Consider the following 26,717-nt stretch of genomic DNA (forward strand, 5'->3'; position numbering starts at 1 on the left):
ATACAGCTTGTGCTTGTGGCTTTAGCGGTTGCCTACGGGAGACCTGTTTCCTGAGACTATGACTTCCAAGGGCAAAGGCCTAGATCATTGAATAGATGTCAGTATCGCACTAATGTTTATGTCGAGAGTCCATATGAAGGAAGGACGAAAGTTGTTCCTATCGAGTAAAAGTGATATATATCAGAAGCAGGGCCTTCTCACTGGATCGTTCGTTGAGAGGATTGTCGGGTGGATATTCCTACGATATCATGCCCTCCTTCTAGCACTAAAATATTAAGGAAAATCATTGTTAATGTTAGAGTCATCTCGATTAGGTTCAAACGCGAAGGCATAAGAGTGTTCGAAGTAGCTCTGATGTGAGGGCATCGAGTTCCCGAGGCATAGCCACACTAAGATCGATGTCAAAAAAAGTGTCTCAACCCGACTTTTTATATCATACCGGACAACTTGTAACTACTTTAATATCCCCTTCTTGATATTTTATCCGCGTAAGCAACAAAGAGGGGACAACCTCGAACGATCTGTCATGAACTTTTGTGCACACTAACATGGGTGGGGTGATTTGAATCTCTTTCCTTTCACGATAGCTCTGTGTTAGTTCAATTTTCAGAAAAGTTCTTATCTCGTATATTTGTTGAGCAGATATACTCGTTACCATTAAGATTTTATTTAAAAAATGTGTGGGTGCAGAAGACCTTGATATCAATAATTGGTTCTCATTACTTACTAATAATTGCGCTATAACAAAACCATAAAGAAAACCAACTAAATATATATGACACTATTATTCACCGGATTATAACCAATTCTATATACATTTTAGATCTCGTAGGGCAGCAGGATGACTATTTATATATAATCTGCTAGAAATCAACAAAAGATTAGGTAAATTTTATGCCCGCAATGAATGACAATGAAGAACAAAAACTACAAGGAAAAAAGAATATGAACTAGTTCTAGGCAGGAGAAAGGACGTGGTTGGGGGAATTCCAGGTTCACGAGAACCACCTCTTTTCCTTCTTCACAGACTTAAGCTGCATTACCAGTTCTTCACGCTGAGCCTCCACTTCAGCATATTGAAGACTCATATGAAGGTACCGTTCTCTCATGTCTTTAAGCTCTGTCTCTAAAGATGAGATTTTATCTGCATTCTCCTTCAGAGTTTTCTTGAGGGCTTCAATGTTACCAGCTTGCTTCCGGGAGATGCCTCTGCATAAAGTTCATCATAGATAAGAAACAATTTGTTTCACAGAATTAAAAAGAAGAGGAAGAAGGGAGGCAGTTACGTCTTTCTTCGTCGGTCAGAACAGTTCACGGTACAAGTGATGACTTACAGATTAATGAAAAGAAGGATCTTACCTCTTGCTAAGATAAAACATAAATCTTTATTGGATAAATGACAAAAGCTATCGATATGTGGAGTCCAAATGATACAAACAATAAACAATCTAAGAAGCTAGTATTTGTAACAGGTGCACTTATGTGTCTCTATTGAGGCATCTGGATTGTTTAGTACATTGTTGCACAAGTGATAGTTCTTAGATTTGAGTCCATGTGTGAGCATCATGTACATTATTTGATGTCATATATATATATATATATATATATATATATATATATATAAACGGTATACTTTTTGTCAGAATTATGATCCAACGTTTTAATGTTAAAAGAATAAGATGATATATAAAGTATCCATGGCATGTCTGCCTGTTATGGTGTCCATAGTTTATGCCGATGGTATGAGGCTTTTCAACGGTCAGTCCTTGGAAATTTCAATTACCTGAGCTGTATCTTAACATTTTCTGTTTTTTGGTCAAATTCTGTTATTAAGTGAGGATTGTCTTTATAAAAAATATGCAGTTGTTTTCTTAAGAAAAGCCCAACCACCACATTGAAGTGATTGCCTGCAGCAAATCAGGATCTTTGGAATCAAATTTGGCATTTATGTTAGCTAGTAAAGTAGAATGTCGATCATATTGTTTCTGGTATATAACTAATGAACTGCAACTTAAATCAAATAAAAGCGAGAACACAACAAGATACTCAGACAGAGTTCTGATATTGCTTACCTTTTAAGTTGTTCCTTGCGCATGTTATTTACCCCTCCAGCCTCAGTATGTTCTGTACCATGTAAAGGGATATCGGACTCATGATCAACTTCCTTACTGTCATCTGGAACCTCCGTATGGTCACATGAATTGCTATCATCCTAAAAAAAAGAAAAATCAATCATAGAAGCTACTATAATTTTAGTTAATTAGTTTTCTAACAATGAAAACTATATAATTTATCTACCCAGCAAGACTTCACCATCATTACTGGTGAAACACTGCAATAATTTTCTAACATTTTGTCCCCTGTCAGTTTTTAAAAGTTCTGTTTTGTACACTCCAATGGAAGGAAGATTAAGCAGAGATGTGCAATCACTGCACTTCTATGGGAACAAAGAACCTGTTGATAGCATAAGCTACAACAGAAAAGTAATTTGCAATATTAATAATATTACTGAATCAAAATTGATATCTAATCTTTGCTGGTCAACACTCTAGATTATGTACAACCTTTTGGAAATAAATAATTAAATGTCAAAACCAAGAATCATCACTGGTCTCTGATTGGAAATATGATACAATTAGAGACAGATTTTGCATATTTCTCTTGATTTACAGATACGTTCACATTAGATTAAATTTTTTAGCAAACTATTCAATCCAAACAAGAAAGAATTAGGTGAAAATTATTCGGAATAATACATTTACTGTCATCTTTTATGTATCTGACAATGCTTCTATATCTTGTTTGTGAAGGACTCATTGGAACACCATATTTATCTTGACTAGTTAAAATTTTATTTTTTCAACTTCCCCTCTCAATCAAATTAAACTACCATCTCACTTACCATGGTCTAGAAAAATGAGACTAAAGAATGATGTATTACATACCTAGTTAGGCTAGGGATTAAGTCTATGATTTTATGTCCAAGTTCAATTTTTTTTGTTAGCTTCATTATTTTTTTAGTATAATTTTAATAATGGTTATAGAATTCCATTGTGATTAAAATTAAAAAAATGAATTCCATCATAATTAGGGATGGGTTTGAGAGAATCACTAAAACATTGAGTTAGATTATGGAAGTCCTAGATGCCTTCCAGCTGTAATTTTGTGAAGACAATTTTAAGCAGACCTATCCTCCTAAACTATTTCTTTATGATCCTAATTTAGTAAGGATAGGCTTTTGAATGGGTTGGGTCGACCATGTTGGGTTGAGAAGGGATAATAATGGCACATAAGGCAAATCTTTATGGGTCAAGATTTCTCAATCCAGACCTGGGAAGGGGATGGGGTGAGGAGTGAGCTGAAACCATATCAACAAGGAAACTTATGCTTGACCCAGACCTGACAATAAAGCAGATAAAAATTTCTTAACCCAATGGTTCAACTTGAACATGAGTTCAAGTCAGGCTGATTGGAAGGGTTTGGAGTCTTTGGACTACTAAGTAAGGATTAAGGTGACGAGGTCTACAATAGGCCTCTTGGTTGAGGAAAATAGAGATTTATAATAGATTCTTGTGAGGCTCGAAGAGCTTCCCTTCGTTCGTTGTTAAGCCAAGGTCCCAGGTCTCCAAGTCAACCTGTGCTTTTCCAAAGAATCCTGCACCAATGTGTCACGAACGATCATCGCGCACCCGCAACAACTCCCTTCAACGAACCGTTCGTCGCTCTCGTCTACATGTACAGCTGCTTGGCAGCATGTTTTGGCTTGGTTTTAAGTCCTTTTGCTTGTAAAAATATAAGTTCGAACAAGTTGCAGTGCTACAGTGCGACCGCTCACCGAGCCGAGTAAAACAGCCCAAAACAGCTCCGTTTTTGCGTGCCACAGGCTGTTTTTTGTAGCCCGCTGCCGCACGCGAAATGTCAGCCATCTCAGCACCCTAGAACCACCCGGGTGGCACCATGGGGAATGGGGCTTCGATATAGTGTCAAGCATTGAACAACCTTTCGCAAGTTCGCACGTTACCTTGACGGGAACTTGTTGTCGCGCCCGGCACCCGGTGAGCAGATGTTTGTGGACTTGCAGCTGTTCGTTCAACCCTCTAAAGTCCTTGTTTTCCTCCTCTCCCTCTTTACTCTTGTGCACGCAAGGTGCTCGCTAAATTGCCTATAAAGCTTCCCCTTTTCGCGAGACGTCAGGACTTGTCTGTCGCTCGTTCTTCGAACTAATCAACTTTCTCTTTTACAGGTCCTTCGGGACCTGCGAGAGGTTGCAAGTGGGTTGATCTTTGCGAACGCAAATCGCAAAAGCGAAGTGCGACTTAGGCAACGCAAGCTAAGTTCGTGTCTTTGCCGCAAAGGTGCCTTGCGACTCAGGCAACGCAAGCTAAGTTCGCGTCTTTGCCGCAGGCCCGCAAGGGTGCCTCACGACTTAGACAATTCTAGCTAAGTCCGTGACATTGTGGTATCAGAGCGGGCAAGCACTTCGAGCGAGCAGCGAAGGAACTTCGTAACTTCGCCATGGCAAAGCATCGTGGCGAATCAAGCAAGACGGGGCAAGCCGGACCCTTGCCCCAAGCAGCCGCAGGTGGGCTGCAAGTGCACACTCGCTCTCATGCTATTGGAGCCGCTCAGGAGGAGCGCGGCAACGAACATGATGAGCGAGAAGTTGGCTGTTATCCGCGAGCGGAGGAGGCGCAATCTGGAGCGCCAACCGAGAAAAAGAGTCATAAGGAGAGACTCACAACGGTGGAAACCCGCTTGGATGTTCTTGAAGCGAGCTTGGAGGAATTCTACCGTGGCCAACGAAGGCTTGTTGGGGTAGAAAGCTCGCAAAAAGAAGCGGAGTCCAGGATCGACAAGGTTGAGGCCCTAGTCGACCGATTGTCAGATAACACCGAAGACTCTGTGCAACACCTACAGGAAGTTGTGGCGGAACTCACTTCAAGGGTCACCATGCTCATAAGAGCACTAAATGCGGGAGGAAGTAACACCCACATTACGCCGCCACAAAACTTGAGGGTACCCGAGCCTCATGGTTATGGAGGAGCCAGAGATGCCAAAAAGCTCGAGAATTTTCTATTCGACATGGAACAATACTTTCGAGCTACGAGGCCTGATTTCGAAGAAACCAAAGTTTCTATAGCAACAATGTATCTAAACGGAAATGCAAAACTTTAGTGGCGAACCCGTTGGGAGGAGATCCAACAAGGTCGATGTCGAGTTGACACATGGGAGAACCTGAAGCGGGAGTTGAGAACTTAGTTCCTACCGGAAAATACAGAGTTCGTCACAAGAAGGAAGTTGAGATAACTCCGCCAAAATACCTCCATTCAAGACTACGTGAAGCAATTTTCTGCGTTAATGTTGGACATACAGGACATATCCAAGAAGGATAAGCTGTTCAGCTTCCTCGATGGTTTGAAGCCATGGGCTCCATAAAAACTACATCGAAGGAATGTCGCCGATGTGATCGGGGCAATTGCTGTCGCAGAAAGGCTCAGCGACTTTGTTTCCTCCGAAGATCCAGGAAAAAGGAAACAATCTTCAAGCAATCACCCTCCAAAATATTCTCGAGGGAAGAAGCTCGGGGGCGAACAGAGGAAGAAGAGTTCCCACAAAGGGCCAAGCCCGAAAGGCAAGGCCCTGAAACCTGACGGATGCTTCTTGTGCGGAGGGTCGCACATGGTAAGGGGGTGCCCACAAAAACAAGCACTCAATGCTTTAACAGCTTCCATCCACCCCCCTAAATCGGACAAGGGCAAGGCTGTCGCTCTTAGTTCAAGTAGTTCTGAATCCAGCAATGACGGTGAGGAGTCGCAAGGACCCCGGATGGGAGCAATGCGTTTGTTGAACGCCATGCGGGGTCAAGTGGGGGAGAACACGAAGACAAGACTATAAAAAGCAGGAAGTGGCGAGCTGATATACGTAGACATTAAGCTCAATGGCCAAACGACCCGTGAAATGGTAAACACGGGTGCTACCCACAACTTTATCGCTGATCGAGAAGCAAAGCGACTTGGGTTGATCTTGGAGAAGAGCCTAAGTCGAATGAAGGCGGTGAACTCGGAGGCCAAGCAAATCTCCGGGTTGGCAAAGGGAGTCCCCATCAAAATCGGAACGTGGAGCGGGAGCATAAACATGATGGCGGTGCCACTGGATGACTTCCAAGTGATTCTTGGAATGGAATTTATGCACGCGGCCAAGTTGGTGCCAATATCGTTCCTTAACTCCCTATGTGTGATGGGAGGTGACGACCCCTGTGTGGTTCCCGTCTCTCGGAGAGGAGCAAGGGAACCCCAACATATATCGGCATTACAACTAAAGAAAGGGGTGCAAAAAGGTGAATTAACATTCGTGGCTGTTATGAAGCTATAGCCACTCGATGAGAAGGCAATTCATGAACCTGTTGTGGTGGTGAACATTCTGAAAGAGTTCACTGACGTTATGCCACCCGAGTTGCCGAAGACTCTTCCGTCATGCAGAGGCGTGGATCACAACATCGAGCTGGAGCCGGGAGTAAAGCCTCCAACGAGACCACCCTACTGCATGCCCCCACCAGAGTTGGCAGAACTTAGAAAGCAGTTAGGTGAACTACTAAGCGGTGGTCTCATCTGCAGCTCTAAAGCACCATTCGGAGCTCCAGTTCTCTTCCAGAAGAAATAAGATGGGAACCTCCGACTATGCATCAATTACCGAGCCATCAACAAAGTGACAGTAAAGAACAAGTATCCCATCCCGCTCATCGCGGACTTGTTCGACTAGTTGGGCAAAGCCAAGTATTTCTCAAAACTCGACCTTCGGTCGGGGTATTCGCAGGTGCGCATTGCTGAAGGCGACGAAGCGAAGACTACCTACGTGACCAGGTATGGAGCGTTTGAGTTCTTGGTGATGCCTTTCGGCTTAACCAACGCTCCGGCCACGTTCTGCACTCTCATGAACTAGCTATTTAATGAGTATTTGGATAAGTTCGTGGTCGTCTACTTAGACGATATCATCGTCTACAATCAAACACTCGAGGAGTATGTCAAGCATCTTCGGATAATCTTCAAGGTTCTCAGGGAGAACACTTTGTTCGTGAAAAGGGAGAAATGCTACTTTGCCCAAACGGAGATCTTATTCTTGGGGCATCGAATCGGTGATGGCTCCATTCGTATGGACAAATTGAAGTTGCAAGCGGTTGCGGAATGGCGAACTCCAAAGAAGGTGCCAGAGTTGAGATCCTTCCTTGGCTTTGTCAACTACCATCGATGCTTCATAGCAGGGTACTTGAAGTGTGCAACTCCATTGACGAAGTTGCTGAAGAAGGAGCAGCCTTGGAGGTGGTATGATAAATGTGAGATTGCATTCCAAGATCTAAAGGTTGCTGTATTAGAAGAACCGGTGCTTAAATTGTCGGACTATGGGGAGCCCTTTGAAGTCCATACAGATGCTTCAGACTTCGCTATTGGGGGAGTACTCATGCAGGAGGGTCATCCGATGGCCTACGAGAGCCGCAAACTCAATGAGACCGAGCGGAGGTATCCGGTGCACGAGAAAGAGATGACAGCGATGATCCATTGTCTACGAGTTTGGCGACACTACCTTCTTGGATCGCGATTTGTACTAAGGACGGACAACATCGCTTTGAGTTATTTCCAAACTCAGAAGAAACTCTCCCCAAAGCAGGCACGATGGCAGGACTTTCTAGCTGAGTTTGATATGGCAATGGAGTATAAGCTCGAAAAGGTGAATGTCGTGGCCGATGCATTGAGTCGGAAAGTGGAGTGTGTGAATGTCGTGCAATTGGAGGGCAGAGGCCAAGCAAGTCAGTTGCACTCCAACTTCCTTTCCAGGATCAGGGATGAACTGTACAGTGATCCCCAGGCAGAAGCCCTGATACAACTCATTAAAGAAGGCAAGACACGACAGTTTTGAGTCCAGGAGGGACTCGTTTACGCCAAAGGGAATAAGGTCTATATTCTTCGAGTGGACAATCTGAGACGTGAACTCTTAAGAGAGTGTCACGATTCCCTTTAGGTTGGATACTCAAGCATTCATAGAACCTTGGCTCTCGTGGAGAGGGCCTTCTATTGGCCGAAGATGAGGACTGATGTGGAGGAATATGTTCGAACGTGCGTCACTTGCCAACAAGACAAGGTGGAGCAACGAAAGCTGGTGGGACTTTTGGAGCCATTGCCCGTACCAGAAAGGCCATGGGAGAGCATTTCCTTGGACTTCATATCAAGCTTGCTCGTAGTAGGGAGACTCGGATCGATACTCGTGGTAGTCGATCGATTTTCTAAGTATGCAACTTTCATTGCTGCTCCCTTACACCGTTCAGCAGAGGAGGTGGCCAAGCTGATGATGAAGGATGTGGTAAAGTATTGGGGAGTCCCACACAATATCATCAATGATCAAGACGCTCGGTTCCTGGGACGATTCTGGACCGAGCTATTCAAATTGTTGGGGTCGAAGTTATACTTCTCCACAAGCCTCCACCCCCAGACGGATAGCCAGACTGAAAGGATAAACTTGCTCCTAGATCAATATCTTCGGCACTACGTGAGTGCCAACTAACGAGATTGGGTGAAGTTGTTGGATATTGCCCAATTCTCCTACAACTTGCAGCGGAGCTCTGCGTCCAACAAGAGCCCCTTCGAGATCATTACAAGGCAACAACCGTCAACTCCTCACACCATGGTAATTGGGTATATTGAGAGTAGTCCGTCAACCTACCACTTTGCAAGGGAGTGGCACTGGAATGCAGATATTGCGCGGGCTTGGAGAAGGCGGCAAAAAGAATGAAGAAGTGGGCAGACTTGGGAAGATGATCGCAAGAGTTCAAGATCGGCGATTTGGTGTTGGTCAAGCTCCAACCAGCATCACTCCAATTCTTTAGGAACAAAGTACATAAAGGATTAGTGCGCAAGTATGAAGGGTCATTCCCAATTATCAGTAGGGTGGGCAACGTCTCCTACAAGTTGCAGCTGCCGGCGTGGTTTAAAATTCACAATGTTCTTCATGCCAGCAACTTGAAAGCCTACCACTCGGATCCGCAATATGCTTCCCAAAGTGTTCCAACTCGGCTACCTCCCACCACAGCTTCCTACGAGAAGCGAGTTGAAACCATTTTAGCGGACCGCAAGATAAAGCTGCCTACTGAGCTGAGCAAACCGAGTACTTGGTGAAGTGGCAAAAGGTTCCCCGAGCTGAAGCCAGTTGGGAGCCTAAAGACGCCCTATGACATAAGAAGCAATCATCAACAACTATCAACAAGCGTCGACGAGGGCGTCGACAGTTTGAGTGGGGGAGAATGTCACGAACGGTCGTCGCACACCCGCAACAACTTCGTTCAACGAACCGTTCGTCGCTCTCGTCTACATGTACAGCTGCTTGGCAGCATGTTTTGACTTGGTTTTAAGTCCTTTTGCTTGTAAAAATGTAAGTTCGAATAAGTTGCAGCGCTACAGTGTGACCGCTCACTGAATCGAGCAAAACAACCCAAAAATAGCCCAAAACAGCTCCGTTTTCGCGTGCCACGGGCTGTTTTCTGCAACTCGCTGCCACACGTGAAACGTCAGCCATCTCAACACCCTGGAACCACCCGGGTGGCACCATTGGGGATGGGGCTTCGGTATAGTGTTGGGCGTTGAACAACCTTTCGCAAGTTCGCACGTTACCTTGACAGGAACTTGTTGTCGCGCCCGGCACCCGGTGAGCAACTATTTATGGACTTGTAGCTGTTCGTTCAACCCTCTAAAGTCCTTGTTTTCCTCCTCTCCCTCTTTTCTCTTGTGCACACAAGGTGCTCGCTGAATTGCTTATAAAGCTTCCCCTTTTTGCGAGACGTCGGGACTTGTCCATCGCTCGTTCTTCGAACTAATCAACTTTCTCTTTTATAGGTCCTTCGGGACCTGCGAGAGGTTGCAAGTGGGCTGATCTTTACGGACGCAAATCGCAAAGGCGAAGCGCGACTTAGGCAATGCAAGCTAAGTTCGCGTCTTTGCCGCAAGGGTGCCTCGTGACTTAGGCAACGCAAGCTAAGTTCGCGTCTTTGCCGCAAGGGTGCCTCGCGACTTAGGCAACGCAAGCTAAGTTCGTGTCTTTGCCGCAACGGTGCCTCACGACTTAGGCAATTCCAGCTAAGTTCGTGACAGGCATACCGCCTGGCAGGTCTTCCCTTTCCACCAGAAAGTACACGATGTATGGGAGACCTATTCTATGGTGCCCACCTTTTCTCAAACTTTTTGTTAGAGTGCCTGCTTGTTTTCTCATAGTGGTGCTGTTGTATATAATTTCTATTTTGCATTCTACAAAAGCTACAAAATCATATTAGAGCATAATTTTTGTTTACCAGCAACTTCATCTGCATCAAAGTGGGGCCATATGTGTGTATAAACTACTCTTTTTAGAAATATAAATTTGAAGGATAAATAATGCAGCTCCTTAAATTAACGAAAAGGGTTCTGTATGGTGTATATGTATTATATTGAAATGCTTTTATAATAAAAATGAAACATATACAAATATAATTTGACATTGGACTATTAAATGGTTACCTCACTGCTGATTTTCTCATCCTGGTGGGTTGTTTTCCTCAGCATGAGTTCCTCTTCCATGTTCTGCACTTTGTTCATTAACTCGACATTCTCCTGCTCAAGATTTTGAAACATTCTTTGGTACTCACTGTTTGTTCTTTTTATCCTACTAAGTTCATTCTTCAATTCTGCTTCATAGACATATGATGCTTCTTTTACTGAAAGGTCACTCTCCAGCCTCACAAGTTTTTCTTGCAAGGCGATTTTACTGCGCCTATCATCTTGACCATCACTTAAAGCTTTCTGCATAATGGAAACTTTCTCCATCAAGACTGTATTCTCTGCTTTCAATTCTTCACTCTCTTGTGTTACCGACTCCAACAACAACTCCAATTTTCGCTTTTCAAAGTCTGCCTCATCAAGAGAACCTTTAAGGTCCAAGACTGAATTTTGAAGATGAAAGAGTTTTTGCAATTGAACTTCCAATCCAGAAATCTCTTCCATTGCGTGCTGTTTTTCATAGTCAGAAGTTTTAAGCCTTAGTTCTAAATCGGTTGCCAATTTTCTGTATTTCTCTTCACTATATTTGACACCCTCCATTATTCGTTGCATATGCTCAATGTCAGCCATCAACATTTCCTCACTTTGTTTAGAAGCATTAAGCAAATCAACTAATCCTTGAATCTTATTCTTGGACTCTTGCTGGAGAGCTTGTAAATCAGTCTCATACAGCTCAACTTTTGAATTAACTTCCTGAAGACTACATTCAAATCTTGCTTTTTCTGAACGTAGGAGAGATGCTTCATGAATTGCATCTGATGCTACTTTTTCACGTTCGTCATAATTTAATGACATTTGTGCAGTAAGGTCAGCTATCTCTTTCTCAAGGTTCTCAACTTCAACTGCTATCTCTAATTCAATCCTATTTAACAAAATATGTACCTTCGCTATTTTATCTTCATGTTCCTTGTGATCTTGGAACATTTTCTCAAGTTGTGACAATAGTGACTTCTCCTTCGATCCAATGTCTTTTTGCAGCGAAGAAAGTTTCAGTTCTAAAAGATCAATTTGGTCACAGAAATCAAAATCCTTCTTTTTTGATTCATTCAAGTCAACTTCAAGACGTGTAATGCGTTCATGCAGTTCCAGTTTCTGCCTCTTCAAGTCTCCAGTTAGATTCTGGAGAGAGTTGCACTCTTCAATAAGATTTTCAATTGTAGCTTGCAGTTTCAAGTTTGATCTCCTTGAAATATCGGACTCCTCTAATGCTTCTGATAACCGCTTTTGTGTCTCTTGCAGTTTTTGTTTTAGTTCTGCTTTCTGCATCTCCATTTCATCTCTCTGTTGTTCAACTTCATCCTTCAATTCTTCAATAAGAGAAATGGTATCTTCGAGTTCCAATCGGTTGGACTCTTTCTCATTCGTTATGTATCTTAGTTGGGCTTCTAAACCAGATATGCGTTCTGATAATTTTACATTGTCTTGTTCAAGCTCAGATACATGCAACTCTAGTTCATTTTTGCAACTTTCAAGTTCCATTGACTTTCTTTCAAGAGCCTTATTAGAAGAAACATGATATTCAATTTGACCGGTAAGCACCATTAAATCATGCTCCACATGTTCCAAGTGTTTGGATGTGTCACTACTTTCTCTACGTAAAGAAGCAAAATCTTCCTCCAATTGACATTTCTCTTTCTGAAGATAGGAAATAAGATCTTCTAGCTCCTTGTTAGAATGTTTGAGTCTATCTATCTCTTGTTCCTTAAGCAATAAGTCAGACTGGAACTCATGCTCAAAAATTTCCTTGCTTCTGGTTTTATTTCCTGCATATTCAGGTTCTTGTTCCATAAAACCTTCATCTTTTAGCTGGTCTGGAGCTTCTGTATTATTTATTCTCTGGTTGATCCCAGAGCTTTCATGTTGAGACATAGAGTTGCATCTGAAAATGTTTTCTCTTAATAAAGTATTTAACTCATGCAAATTTTTAGTAATATCCTCTGCCAGATTTTTCTGCGAGATGGGATCTGTAGTTGGAAGTGTTGAATCAGTATCACTTCCACACACATTTTCAGCATCGATGCTATCATTAGCAAGCAAGTTTCTTGCTTGAGCTAAAGCAAGATGAGTTTGCTTATCCATTTCAAACAATACAGTTTGCATATTTGAGGAGCTGAATGACTCTTCATTTTCAAATCCTTTCATAGGAAAAGCATTTAAACCCTCCAAGTCAGTGTCAATGTTTAAGTTAAGTTTTTGCTGTAGATTGGATAACTCTATGTTCATTTCTTCGAATTCCTTATTGCTTTGGTGGAGCTTTGTCTCGAAAGAACTTGCTTCATCCTTATAATGTTGTAGTTCTTTCTCAAGATAAGCAGATGCTTTCTCAAGATCCTTGAGCTTAGCTGACAATGGTGGAGTCATGACTTCCTTCTTTACAAGCTCATCCTCAATTTCATAGATATGAGATGTAAGCAAACCATTTTCATACTCACAATTATTAGATAAATTATGATCATGATACTCTATAGACCTAGAACCATGTGATTGGCTTCCTTTATCAGTATCTTTGCTAAATTCCTTCAACTTAAATATGAGATCTAGGTTTTCTTCTGTAAGTTCAGCACAGTCCTGTTCTAGTTCATGCACTTTATTTTTAAGTACCTCAACTTCTTTTATCAGATCAGAATGATTTCCATCATATTCATATTGCCGCTCATTCTTGACAATGTTGGGTGACTCTAGCTTAACAGTTTCTTCTTCTTTCAGAGATACTTTTCTCTCCCATTCAGACTCATTTTCCAAAGACTTTTGACTCCTCTCTTGTTTTTCACGTTCATTTACACAGTTCTGCTGTGAAAGATTAGCTATTTCCAAACGCTGTTTCTCTGTAATTTCTTCTAATTCCTGAAGAATAGCAACAAGCTCAATGTTTGATTCTTGGGTTTTTCTCAGCTGTTGAGTTAAATTGGCATTGGAGTCGTTCTGAAACTTCAGCTCATCCTCCAGTTCCTTCTGAACATGAACCAAATCCTCATTTTTAAAATTGATAATATCTGTTTGTTTTGACGTTGATTCCTCTAATGCTGCTTTTAGCCGTTCAACTTCTAGCTTTAAAGAGTCACGTTCACTGGATGCAGCTGAAAGCTGCCTATCCAGATTTACCTGATGCTTGGATTTCTCAGAATTTTCCTTCTTTAAAAGCTCAAGATCCAGTTTCAACTGCTGAGAATGTCTCTCCCACATCTTAACTTCATCACGGAGTTCCTCTATCTCTTCAGCAGATTCAAGTAAATCCTTTGAAGAATCAGAGGGCCTTAACAATGGCACTGTTCCATGTTCTGAAGTCTGTGCGGCCATGTCTTGCCATTGATTGTTATGTACTGAAGAAACTGATGCCCTAGAGTTGAAAGATGATGGATTTGATCCTCCAGGACCTGTGCTATAAGTTGCACTTATGTGGGAACCAGATGAATCTTGTCTTCCAATGTATTGTCCCCCATTTAAGCTGTTTTTGGGTGAAAGTCCTGTCCTGCTTAAACTATCCCCTGAGTCAGAACTATGACGTGACCCTGATGCTGAGAAGCTTGTATCCTATCGAAAAGACATAAAAAAAATTGTTAATAAGCAAAAAAATATAAAGAAAAGACATTATCACTTCAACTTCAAATGTCTTGCATACGGTTTATTATTTTTTCTCTGATGATTTTTTTACAACTTGAGCTTGTAGAATCGGCTTTGCTACCTTTATTTATAATCTACCATCCAGGGTTCTAGACACTTGTGCTGATGTTGATGTTACAACCTTTGATTTCAGATGCTTTCTAACATCTCTCTTTTGAAGATTGGTTTGCATTGCTAGAGAGTATGAATTTTATAGCAATGCAGTCAAACAAAGTGGGTATTAGTTTCTTGCAAACATATAATAAAAGCAATTGATGGATGCTACTCTGATAAGAGGATCTAGACTCTTGATAGAATGAGAGGTGCGATGAGCGGCGCAATGTGTTAGGTCTAGAATCAAAAGAGTTGAGCATGAGAAAGTCATGGACATATCAAAGATCCTTATGCTTGCAAATGAAAAGGCCCAAACCGTATATGCAGGGTCTGACAAGGAAGATGGAAGGGTTTATAGCCAAGTAAAAGAAAAAGATCATGTTAGAAAATTAAGGTTTCTAGGTAGCACATAAATATTGGACTGATACCAGGCAATGCCAACATCTTGTAGCAATAGCAATTGCCACCAGTTATAAATTGGATTAAGTGATATATAAAACCTGATGTGATAACGTGCATATTTGCCTAAAACAGCTAAAGGATGTAACAGGAAAGTTGGATCATATTAACTAAATATCTCAAAATTTTGATTTATGATAGATATGCATACATGTACCTTCAACTAATGTTAATAAACCAAATGAAATAAATAAAGGAAAAGGAGAATGAAGCTAATTTTTCTAAGCAAATAACAGTGTTAATTTTGTGCATGAGAATCACACCCTATTTCCAGACTCATCTGGATAAGAATTATTGCCGAAATGATTACTTGAAGAAGATCCAACACTTTTATTAATTAAATTGTCAGATCCATCTGATTTGCTGTCCAGTTCATCATTATTAGTTTGATCATCGAGATGAGACGTTTCTTTCCAAGATTTTCCGACCCTGCAGCAAAATATACCATTAGCAACATCTATAGGTAACATCGGGATATAGAACACGATTTGTAACAACTTAAGATCCATCGAACCTGGATTTTGATATTGGGGTACAACACTGAATCTTGACCTGCACAGTAGTGGAAATGGAAAAAATTGTCATTTCAACACTTGAAAGACAGCCATTTTTCATGGCTCCAACTATTGATGCATGCAAAAGCCTGTGAGACAAATACAAGGGTTGTCTGCACAAAAGGGCTATAAGGCAACATGTGGTCTGGAAATAACATTAGCATGTAAACAGAAAGAAGAAGGAAATATATGAGGAATATTTAAGACAGCCCTAGGTTTAGACATCTACATTAATGTCATAAATCAACAAAATTTTTAATTCACCAACAACAGATCAACAATGGATATTCCAGAGGTAGTCCATCGTGTCTTCTCTTTCAAGCCATGATTTGTATGTCAAACCAGAAACATTTTCAGAGGAATGCTGTTTAATCTCCATGTTTGTGCAATTTCTCACAAAACCAAAAGACAATATGTTTAAGCAAAGGGTGCTCTTTCCAGCCTGTGTTTTCTCACAAATCTTCTGCAAATATGGACCTATATGTGGTATGCCATTCAGTTAATTTAATTCAACACAAGTGCCGATGAGTACAGGAGCTAAGTTAACTTCATTTACTAATCTATATCTAAATTATGTTTTTAAATAGTACTCTCCATCAAATTGGCAAGTAATGAAAATGTCAGCTAGCCTAGCTGGTAGAGAGTGACGAAGATGTCAGCCAACGAAGATGTCATTTAGATGAAACGAACAAAACTACCACCACCTTTCTTTTTTACTCACAAAAATCCATGGAATTTAGTGCTTGCCCGAGTAAGTCGAGGCTTCGATTAGGGAACAGCAAGGATATTTTAACTCTTTTGACTAATTTGACTCTTTTGCCTGACTTTTTTACTATTTTGACTCTTCGACGGATTGATTTCTGTTGTAACACATCTGGTTCAGTGAACCAGGTTCACCAGTTTCAAGGTGCCCCTTTTCTTGTTATTTTCGTTTCAGATTAGAAGAGAACTGATTGTTTAGATTTTGTCTAGCCTTCCAGTTTCAGATTCACCAAATGTTTAGAATCTTCCTTTTTTCTGATCTAGTTTTTAATCTTCAACTTGTTTGTTCCTTAATATATCTATTGCACAAAATCCTTGGTTCAAATCCCTCTCATTTTTCACATGTTTAATTCATTGGTTCTTTTGTCCTTGATTTACACAAGATGAATATTTTTAACACAATTGTCATGTTTTTATGTTCTTTTTACATCACTATAACTCAAAACTCCAGAGAAATATCAGTTTCTCAATTTTGACCTACGTGTCTTTTGATGTTCAACCTTCTCTGAAGTTAGTGCTTCACTATTGTTCGTAGTATCCATCTCAAGTCTGACGATTTTTAGTTTTCACTGAATCTTATGTACTTCACCTAATTCTTTTTTCAGGAAGTTCAACATACTTGTCTAGAGTTCATTTTTGCTTTTCATTGTCATAACTACTGGACCATTACTCTTTATTTTATCCATAATTTGCTTCCAACTCATATTTCTTTAATTAATTTCTACTTGAGAAACTAATATTTTGCTTTATCATTGGCAAATTTGTCATGTCAAAATGATTCTCTTTCCTCTGGAAAGCACTGGAGCTGAAGCAGCATCTACTATCTTTCAGGATTCTAGTTCCAACAATTTCGCATAGACCATCATGCTAGCCGTCCAACATATTTTTTGTTTCCTTTTTGTCTTTTTGATCCATTTAATTTCTTTTACAAGATTAGCCTAATAGAATAACAAACCAAAATTTCATAGTTCATCATCCACATATTCACCAAATTTTAAATCATTGTACAAATTGACTTCGGTGAATGAAGAAAGAGATGACAAACTGAGAAGTAATAAACCAATAAAAATTATGAGAACACTATTCTAAGCAAAGCATTGTTTACATAATATCAATCAATAGTAACAACTATAATATAAAAAATATCAATATTATTTAGGAGAATGCTTTGCATGATAACCGAACTATATATGCCAATTGAGGTACTAATGGGAACAGTAAAGTAAAGAAAATTGTCTTATATGATATGTGGCTACCAGATTGTACCTTATTGTAACAATTACATGGAACTCGACTGACACAATTATTGCTCATTTACACATCAAAAGAGAAGCAACATGATTCTGTGAAAATAATGCACTTAACATTTGTATCCTTCCACTGCATTAGATTCTGCCTTCAATAGAGCAGTCAAGAACCTGAAGCATTCAAATTTAGTAGCCCAACCTCATCTGATCACATTCAGGATGATAGAGTTTGTTATGTTTCTACTTTAGGAGAGAGTAACTACTGTCTAGGATTTTTGCCTTTGAACTCATTTGATGAAACAGAAGACTTGAATAAATTATCTTACGTGCTATGGGAGTGTAAAGAATCTTCACAACTTTAAGACATATAATAAAAACTATCGAAATCAAGTCAAACTAATTTTCTTTCGAGAGTCAGAGTAATTTTCACCTGTAAAGTTGTCCCAGAATCACACTTCTTTAATGGAAGAAGAAGAGGACCGATTTCTCCTGAACTCAGATAATCTGCTAGGTTCAAGGTAACCTCACCAATAACTACAGACCTAGAAGAAGCCTGCACAATAAATGGATTTGAGTAGATGTCTTCACTAACTTCTATCCAATGAAAACAGAGTGGAATGTGTTCATTATTAAGATGACAAGGACATTTAATTTAAGTAATACAAATAAACAAAGTTATGTGTCATACTGGGGAAACAACAATCTTAAATCGACATTCTTCAAGCTCTTTAGATGCATCATCTTGAGACACCCATATAGACTCTGTCTCAGTCCACTGACAATTTCCACTTCTCACTGTAGCTCTGCCGGTTCTTGCGATTGTTTTTCCAGACTCCACTGAGACAATAGAAAGAAGAAGTTTGTCCCATCCTCTAGGAACCTGTATGATCAAAGAAGAGAATGAAATGCGTGTTTTTCCGATTTGCTCATAATAAGCACATTCTAGATTTTATTTCAATTATCCTTGGAACAAAAAATTCCTACAAAGGTTACAAATACAAAAGGCAACAAAAAGAATAATCATGGATAAGCTATAAACCAGGCTTCAATACTAATACTGACATCCATCTGCAATTGTTTGATACCTCACATTTAAGGATCAACTAGGTTCATGTGATACATGCCTAGTTTTTCAGTGTCTTGGGTCAGTAAACTCAAGGTGTTAGTGGGTAAAATGTTATAGAGATTTATTCTTGCTATGAAGATCATAGAATGATGGAATATCATTATTTCAATTTGTAAATCTGACACTGTCGAAGAGCTTATTGATGTCTAAGTGAGAAATACTACTACAACTTCCCACAAAAAAAAGGAAAGGAACTATTGCAACAGGAAAAATGAAGACAATTGCGAAAAACAAATCCGAAAAGTTTAAGACAAAGTTCAGAAGCCTCGTGAAGAGCTCTAAAATAGAAGGTACCTCACTAATCTGCAGTTGCCACTCACAACCAGTTCGCCGTTTGTAATGTCTTCAACATCTCTAAATATTAAAAAAAAACTTACTGGCATTATTCTGTGTCACATGTGCTAGTAACAGGGTCAAAATTCTAGTTAAATTACCATTTTAATATGCACATGAAATAGGGGACCTCTTATCATTAGCTCAGCAAAAAAAGGCAGAAAATTTATTCTACAAACTGAGGTCATATTCAGGAATTGAAGTTGCCAAACCAATTTTTCTTCAAATCGATCCGTATGTCAATTCACGAATACTTTCAGCAACCACCCACTGCAACCTTTTCCCGCACAGTACTCTATTTTGTATCAAGAAATAGGATGTTAAAAGAGTAAGCTTCAAAGGCAGATTATTTTTATGCCTCATTGTAGTAAAAAGGCAATCGAATTATTCGTTCATCATCATATGCTTGAAATCTTGCGGTATTCCATTCTTTTTCTCCACCGTTCATAGAAAATGATTTCATCAAAGTCATAGTTCAAGCACATTTCTTTCTCGTAGACTCAACGTTGCCAACCATTGCATATAGAATCAAATTAGGGTCGGTAACATGCATTAGCGGAATCACACGATATATCGATGAAATCCTGAGAGCCAAAGCGTAAACCGAGGCACCTCCTGACCCCAGCGACGGCAAACAGATGGAACACCAGAATGACAATAATCAAACGAGATGAGATTGAGAGAAAAAGGCACCTTGACGGCCTGCAGATTGGAGAGCTTGAACTCGACCTTCTCCCCGAACCGGTCAGACCTGTACCGATGCAACTTGAACATCTCCTCCCCCTCTTTGATTCCCGACGCCTCTTCCTCCTCCTCTAGATCGAATACAAATGCCCTCTACTCGATCGAAAAGGAGAGGAATCTTCGCAAGAAAGCAAAAAAGAAGAGACGAATTCCCCTCGCCTCTCGTGGTGGGAGGTCGGAGATGAGAAAGAGAGGCGACCTCTTTTTTTTTTGTTTTTTTCCCTTCTCGTTTTATCCTCCTTTTTTACGCTCTGATGCGAATACTAAAATTATTCGTTGAGGCGGTCGCAAGGCGACGAATTTTTAATGCAGTTGGCAGCTTCAGGTGCGACGCGGTGGGCACACGACACTCCTGCCTTAGCTTTCCCTGCTGGGGATCCTCTCCAACAACTTAACGATACAACAACATAAACCGACCATCTCGAAAATGGACGGTCAGAACCAGCGGATGGTAGGGGAGCGGGAACGAGGTGGACGGTTAGCAGCGGAAGGACGATCGGGGAGGGGCCATGGCCTTGTATGCGATCCTCACCAACTCCCGTGCGACCCCATTTAACGAAAAGGTTTGCAACGATTCCGTTGACCGAGAAGCCCGGTGGTTTCGATCGGACGGCGGATGATTTGCAATCCGAAGATGACTCGTACAGCACGGGATAGCGACGTTGGTGTAGAGAGCGAGGTTTCTGCGCCATCGCTAGGATCTGCTCCACGAGATGCTCTAACCAAACTTCAAACGAAGCTATCAACGGCCATCGTAGCCCGATGGAAACCAGCAGGCGATCCACCAGGCAATCGATGCCCACGTGGCATTCTTCCAGAGGAGAGATCGTACCAGGCCCACTGGTTCATCGCTTAATATGATCTGCACTTAAAAAGTCCATTGCTGCCACGGAAATGCATGCCTTTCCATATCAATGTTCTATTTATTAATTTGGTAACCATAAGTGATTGATGTTTCATTAATACTCGATCTCTTATATTATTAGATGAGTCAAAATGTAGAAAACAGATTAGAGCATAATAAAGACGGAAATGTTACAGGGGAGCATGTAAGGTTTATTTAGTAAAGTTAACTATAAGATATTTGATTACGACTTAGATAATTTGAAGTTATTATAGATAAATCTACGTAATACAGTTAAAATTCATATATTGTCATCTGGTATGTGATATTACAGCCTATTCGTAATTTTTTTTTAAAAAGAAGGAGATGAGCTACACAAGGAAAATATTTATGAGGAGAAATGAAAAAGAAGATTAAAAGTAGTCCTACATTAGTTAAAAACTAAGTGCATCAGATTACAAATGATGCATGTCTTCTGATGCGACTTTTTTCTCCCTTGAGTGTTTCATCATGCGTCTTTTTTGTCTGATGCAATCCGGTTTTTACAATGCACGTGCACACAGCCCTTGCTCACAGGGCTTCCACCGGTGGTGTTCCTTAAAAACATTTGACTGTAAGTTTCCTGATGTATGTATGTTTCCTCTGGAAGTGCTAGAGCTAAGCAGATTGCTATAAAATAGCAATTATTTACTGGTCTTAGTTAAACAATGCCAATTATTTACTGGTCTCCTGTTGTGCATGAAATATGTGCATACGGACGTTAGTCTTAGGTTTTTTTCGTTGCTTGGCTAGTATAAAACCTGTGTACTGCTTTTGTCGTTGGTTACGCATATCATGTTTACCAAACATGTCGCTAGGAATATATAACTTCATACTAAGAATGGTTCAAAAGACGCTGCCCTGATTACATCGGTATTCATAATTAGACAATCAGGAAAATAAGCCATCGAGTTTTCTAATGGTTTCGTATATTGTAGTTTAGAATTTTCATATAGTCATGATTTTGTTTTAATTAATAAACATTTTTTTCAAGGTTCGGAAATCCCCGTGCATTAATGTTTGGATTCGCCACCATGAGGAGATCAGAAATCGCAGTTCCATCAGAAGGCATCGTCTTCTCGTGGTAGCTCGCTTACAGTTTTTGACTGGGAGAAATCGGCCGTGCTGCTGGACAACCGTGTAAGGATAACATCGCTAAACCAAGTTCCGAATAATAATTAATACTACCTGGACAACCCAAAGACGGAAGAGAGGGAAGAAGTTAAACAAGCAAATCTCAAGACGGAACAGCGAAGAAATTGGACGAGCAAATGTCAGTTGTTTCCTTCACTGCGAATGACCATGCATCTATTACGAACAAGCCACGACAACACACATCATGCAACCTTTGGAAATTGGAGAAGACTAATACATAAAGACCATAGTCTACTCAATCCCAAGGAATGGAGGAAGATTCGGATCTAAAGAAAGCCCTGTAGAGAAAACTGGCAATAAAAAAAAAATAAAGGAAAAGGAAAAATCAAAACACTCAGCAACGCTTCCGCCTACTCCACAGACCGAGTTACAGTGGAAGCAGGGGGAGGTTGAGAAAGGGTAAAGCGGCTTGAGTGACTGTGAGACAAAAGAAAAATGTGCAACACTGTCAAATGCGAGTTTCTTTCCCTTTTTCTTTGTCTTCTAAAAGAGAAGACTTGTTGCGGTGTTTGGTGAGATGCTTCAGCACTGCGAACGCTTGCGGCAGCCGAGGGCGCCCGCGTCGGAAGTGATGGATCCAACCATGGACGACGACTTGGCTCCGAGGCTGGAGGCCTTGGCATAACTCGCGGAGGCTCCGGCTCCGGAGGGGGTGAAGTAGGCACCGTTCAGCAGAAGGTCGCCCTCGGATCTCCAGTTCCAACTCTTCCACACGTTTGAGTCCGTTTCTACCCTTTTGGTCACCTGTTCAACGCAAGCGATCATATACAGGTCCAGTCAAGGAATGCGAGCGGTATCGACAGAGCGACTAGTAAGGATGTCATTACCTCCTTGGCAAATCGGTTGGTGGGAGCGAGGTATCTGTTACCCTGGCTATTGATGGTCGGGTCGGCACTTCCACCAATGGCGTACATCTCCCAGTGGGTGTAATCATTGTTCACCACGTGGAAATACCCATGCCTGCACCTGTATTTTACCGCAGTCGAAGACAATGGGTCAACTTGGAACTTCCAGAAGAACAGATCCGTCCTTCATTTGGGAGAAGCAGAAAGAGATATATGAGGTACATAAATATACCTGGGCATTCTCTGGATGAGACCTTCGCCAAAGTGGTTGAACGCAATGGTGACTTGCATGGCCTTGTCCCTGACATAGGAGTCGCTGTGGCCCAAGAGCATCACCTGCGTAAAGTAGACCCGGGTTTTACTGCGATGGAGACTGCGTGTACTAACTAGTACAGCAGATTGAGGAGTGTACCTCGTTGTGGTGGGTGAAGTAATTGTTGGAGATGGTGATGGCGGTGGATCCCATGACGGCATCGACGAGGCCATCGGCGCAGTTGGAGAGAGAATTGTGGTCGACCCAGATATGGCTGGCGCCGAAGATGGACACGCCGTCGCCGTCGGCCATCGTCCTCCAGCCGTAGTGGGAGGGGGAGCTGCGGACCATGGCGTTCCCGGTGGGTTTACAGTCGTGGATGTGGAGACCGTGGATGATGACGTTGGTGACGAACTGGATGGTGATGCAGGCGCCGTTTGCGATGTGGACGTTGGCGCCGCGGCCGTCGATGGTCTTGAAGCTGTTCATGATGAGTTCCTGCTTGAGGGTGATGACCATGTCGCGCTTGAACACGATCCAGAGGGGCTTGTCCTGGATGACCGCGTGGCGGAGGGTGCCCGACCGAGGGTTGACGGGGTCGTCGTCCCCCGGGTCACTCACCACGTAATAGCGGCCGTCGCGGCCGCCGATCGCGTTGCGCCCGAAGCCGATCCCGCAGTCCGCGAGCCGCTTGCGGTGGAGGTGCCATTCTGGGTCGCACCGCCAGCAGTCGTCGATGGGGTTCCCCGTCCCGCATGACAAGTAGCCGAGGGCCCGGCGAGCCGTGCTGTTGCTTATCGCCCTGTTTCAACATAATTACACACAACAAAAGGAAGCGGCAAAAAAAAAGATTAGCTTTGCTCGATGGTAATCTCAACGTTTAGCAGTTTCAAATGATTACTATAGGGCCCACTAGTCTTCACTTTATGGGGACTCAAAATGTGTGCCGACCGAAGTAAATACGAAAGAAGAGGTTGGCCGGGAAATATGTGAACAATGAATGATGGCATAACATCATATCAGGTCTTCAATTGCAGGAGAATGAGCGGAGCAGGCCATGTTACACCCATGCTGTTTAACGAGTACAAGATCTATCTGCGGTGCAAGTGGTCAATCAACGAGCAAAATAGGAAGAAGTACAAGAAGTGGAGGTCAGGAGGACAGTAGGTGTAGTAAATGGCATTAATATCTGGGATCGTGAATCGGGATGACGAGTCAATAAATGAAATGGTCTTCCGTTGGCACTGCTCTGATAGTCCCTTTTTTGTACTCGGCGCACAGCCAGTGGTCTCTTTACACAACAGTATGGCCGCCGGTCACATGAGCTCATGGAGGACAAGCGACAACGTAGTCAAAGACGGAGCAAATTTAAATTTTTTCTTTTCAGAAAGGTCGCATGCAAGCGGCATCCGAGGAGAAACCCAATTTAATAACTGGTATGGCAGATGGATCACATCAAAACAGACAACCCCATTGGAGGTGCAGTACCTCCGAACCTTTTTGTTTTTGGCACTGGAGCTTGATCAATGCATAATTTCTTAGAGAAAAAAAAATAGATCCCCCCAATAAAGACGTAGATTATTAGTTAACCATTACAAATTATGTACAAGTAAGTAAGAAGTCTAATCAGAACTATAAAGGCAATAAATGGGGATATAGCGGTAGAAATAATTGGATTGCAATTATTTTAACATGGACAAAAAGTCGCCTAATCTTGTAGGTTTTGGGGATCCGAAAAGAAGGTTTATGATACTAAATGACTTGCATACAGCTGAAACTATTAGATTTATGATAAGAAAATAAATCTGAAGGAAAGGTGCCATCAAAAGGACTTACATGTGAACCTCATTTGCAACCAGTTCCGGATCGTCGACCGCGCCCACTACCACTTCTCGCCCAAAGCTGCTCAAAAGAGGGCAAACGCCATCAGAGCCCAAATGACCAAATTGACCCTATGTGTACATATCGAACTATGAAAGAGGCCAGCCGATTCTTTGCATCTGGGAAGAGGTGATCGTCGCGGATCTCTGGGCAGAACCACACCGCTCGAGGCGGTCGGTCGGTGGGCTTCATTTGGAATAAATTTCGAGAAGAGAAAAAGAGGGGGTGAGGGAGATTGATGGAGAGAGAAGGCGCTTCTCCCGCGTCTTTTACCCGATTTGACAGGTGTTCTGCGGCGATGAGTCCTCCACCAACCAAATTTCTCAGAAAGGGGATTTGGTTTGATTACGCCTTTTTATTTTTCAGTGAATTAATCCTTCGCTTTTCTTCTTTTACTTTTCGTCAATGAAAGCGAAAGGAGTAAGAGCGCAAGGAACTAAAACGAGAGTAACGGCTTCAACGGCTTTGATTCGATGGAGATTGCGGTTAAGGCCCAAAGAGCCATCGGATCCATCGACATCGAGCGTCCAAACGTCGGATCTGATGGTTTATAGCTCTTCCCAGGCACATCGACGGCCCAGATCTATTAAACAAAAGAAGGGGTATTGCATCACCGACCTATCCGTCGTATACTCGTTGGCTGCCGCGGTTGCTCTCAAACTCCTCCTCGCCACGGCCGCCGACGCGGAAGCTGACGCCATTAATCCAACCCTAGAAGAGAAAACGATCCATCAAAATTGGCTCGAGCGGATCTTGAACGCTACTGAAAGAATTTGGAGGCCGCACTCGTTTCAGAGCAGAGGATCCAGGAAGAAGCCAAGATGACTCCCCTGCTCCAAGTACGTTGCCTCTAATCGACCCCAAAAAGACCAAGAAAACCCTCATCCTCCCAAAACACAGGCACATTTCATCGGATTCCTCCCACGGCCCATGTTCTTTAGAAAAAGAAGAGATACAATCCATAGAAGGAAAGGAAAACGTAATGTACCTCGAGGTGGAGATCGAGTCGCATCCCAACCACCCGAGGCCTCCGGCTACTAGCACCAAAAGTCCCAGGACCAGCAACCGCGACCACCTCATAGATTCCTCCACCATTGCCGCCGCTTCTCCTCTCTCTCAGTTCTCTTCTGCTCTCCCACACCCACTCGCTAAAAATCTCGGCGCCGAAGAGGGAGAAGTGTACAAAATAAAAAGTGGGAGAGAGACCCAAATGAGGCGGAAGGAACCGCCATTTATAGCGCGTTTGGCCGTCCGCGCTTTACCACTACCCCACGCCGAACTTAACCGCGGTTAAGTGTTTGTTATGATTCCATCACCGGCAACTCTAACCGCTACTAACGGCTTCGTTGACGGCGAAGAGCGGCACCGACGGGGACACGTGCGAGAGGTCTTCGTGATCACGTGTCAAGCACGCGCCTCCGTCTCCGTTGAGTCTCCCGCACCGACGTCTCCGATTAACTAACCTCAACGCATTATGAAGTTAGTCTATAGATAATGTTCGATAACAAGTCACGCCTCTCAAAGCATGACACGTCAGGAAGGGATTTGTTGAACTCAATTAGTTTATATAATTTTTATTATGTATATATATACATTAAAAAACACAGAAAAAATGGTATTAGGAAAAAAGGATCCACTAAAGTTGGGTGTAGTGCGAGTTCAAGTAAGGTGTTCGACAAAATGGGTAAGCTGCCGAATCGATTTGTCTTCTAAATCAACACATCTGACCCACTTGCGCAGCAGAGCCAAAGGCTCTTCATGGATCAACGACAAGAGGTCACAGGCACAGCACTTCCATCTCATAGACATTGTCGAGCAACGATTTTGTTTTGCACCTTTTATGGTGTGACCGAGGTGTCCACGGTCTATCCCAAGGGTGCAAGATCACCAGCACAATATTTTAGTTGGAGCGCATTAACCCTAGGTATGGTTGAGGGGGTGTAGGCTTTGTTCTCTCCGACGAAGACCGAAGATCTCTCCCTTAGTTCTCTGTTAGGTACCTGCACACAAGTCGAAATCGGGAGAGAGATCCCCGACTTGATCCCTCCGACGTTTAGGTTAGAAGGGTTTTACTATGTAGAGTTAGGGTGTGAGTATGTGTGTCCACCTCCCTAGCGTTATTCTTGAGGGTGGTTTTTATATATGTTTTCGTGTGTTTCCATACGATGTCTCCATACGTATGTGTTT

General features: G+C 42.1%; 2 protein-coding genes across 2 annotated transcripts; both read right to left on the bottom strand.

The window, feature by feature from the left end:
• Positions 1 to 752: 752 nt before the first annotated feature.
• Positions 753 to 19,759, bottom strand: LOC103972081 (uncharacterized). The gene is made up of 8 exons (XM_009386276.3): positions 19,463 to 19,759; positions 17,999 to 18,190; positions 17,741 to 17,863; positions 15,262 to 15,299; positions 15,011 to 15,176; positions 10,536 to 14,105; positions 2,073 to 2,212; positions 753 to 1,209 (listed from the first exon to the last, which is right to left on the bottom strand). Exons 1-8 carry the CDS (start codon positions 19,541 to 19,543, stop codon positions 996 to 998), a joined length of 4,524 nt encoding a protein of 1,507 aa, XP_009384551.2. The 5' UTR covers positions 19,544 to 19,759; the 3' UTR covers positions 753 to 995.
• Positions 19,760 to 21,681: 1,922 nt separating this feature from the next.
• Positions 21,682 to 25,722, bottom strand: LOC103972082 (probable pectate lyase 8). The gene is made up of 7 exons (XM_009386277.3): positions 25,519 to 25,722; positions 25,149 to 25,241; positions 24,486 to 24,551; positions 22,809 to 23,451; positions 22,629 to 22,732; positions 22,379 to 22,517; positions 21,682 to 22,295 (listed from the first exon to the last, which is right to left on the bottom strand). Exons 1-7 carry the CDS (start codon positions 25,623 to 25,625, stop codon positions 22,074 to 22,076), a joined length of 1,374 nt encoding a protein of 457 aa, XP_009384552.2. The 5' UTR covers positions 25,626 to 25,722; the 3' UTR covers positions 21,682 to 22,073.
• Between the last annotated feature and the right edge of the window lie 995 nt (positions 25,723 to 26,717).

The sequence above is a fragment of the Musa acuminata genome, chromosome BXJ1-11 (genome assembly GCF_036884655.1).
Source record: "Musa acuminata AAA Group cultivar baxijiao chromosome BXJ1-11, Cavendish_Baxijiao_AAA, whole genome shotgun sequence".
NCBI classification, from domain to species: Eukaryota; Viridiplantae; Streptophyta; class Magnoliopsida; order Zingiberales; family Musaceae; genus Musa; species Musa acuminata.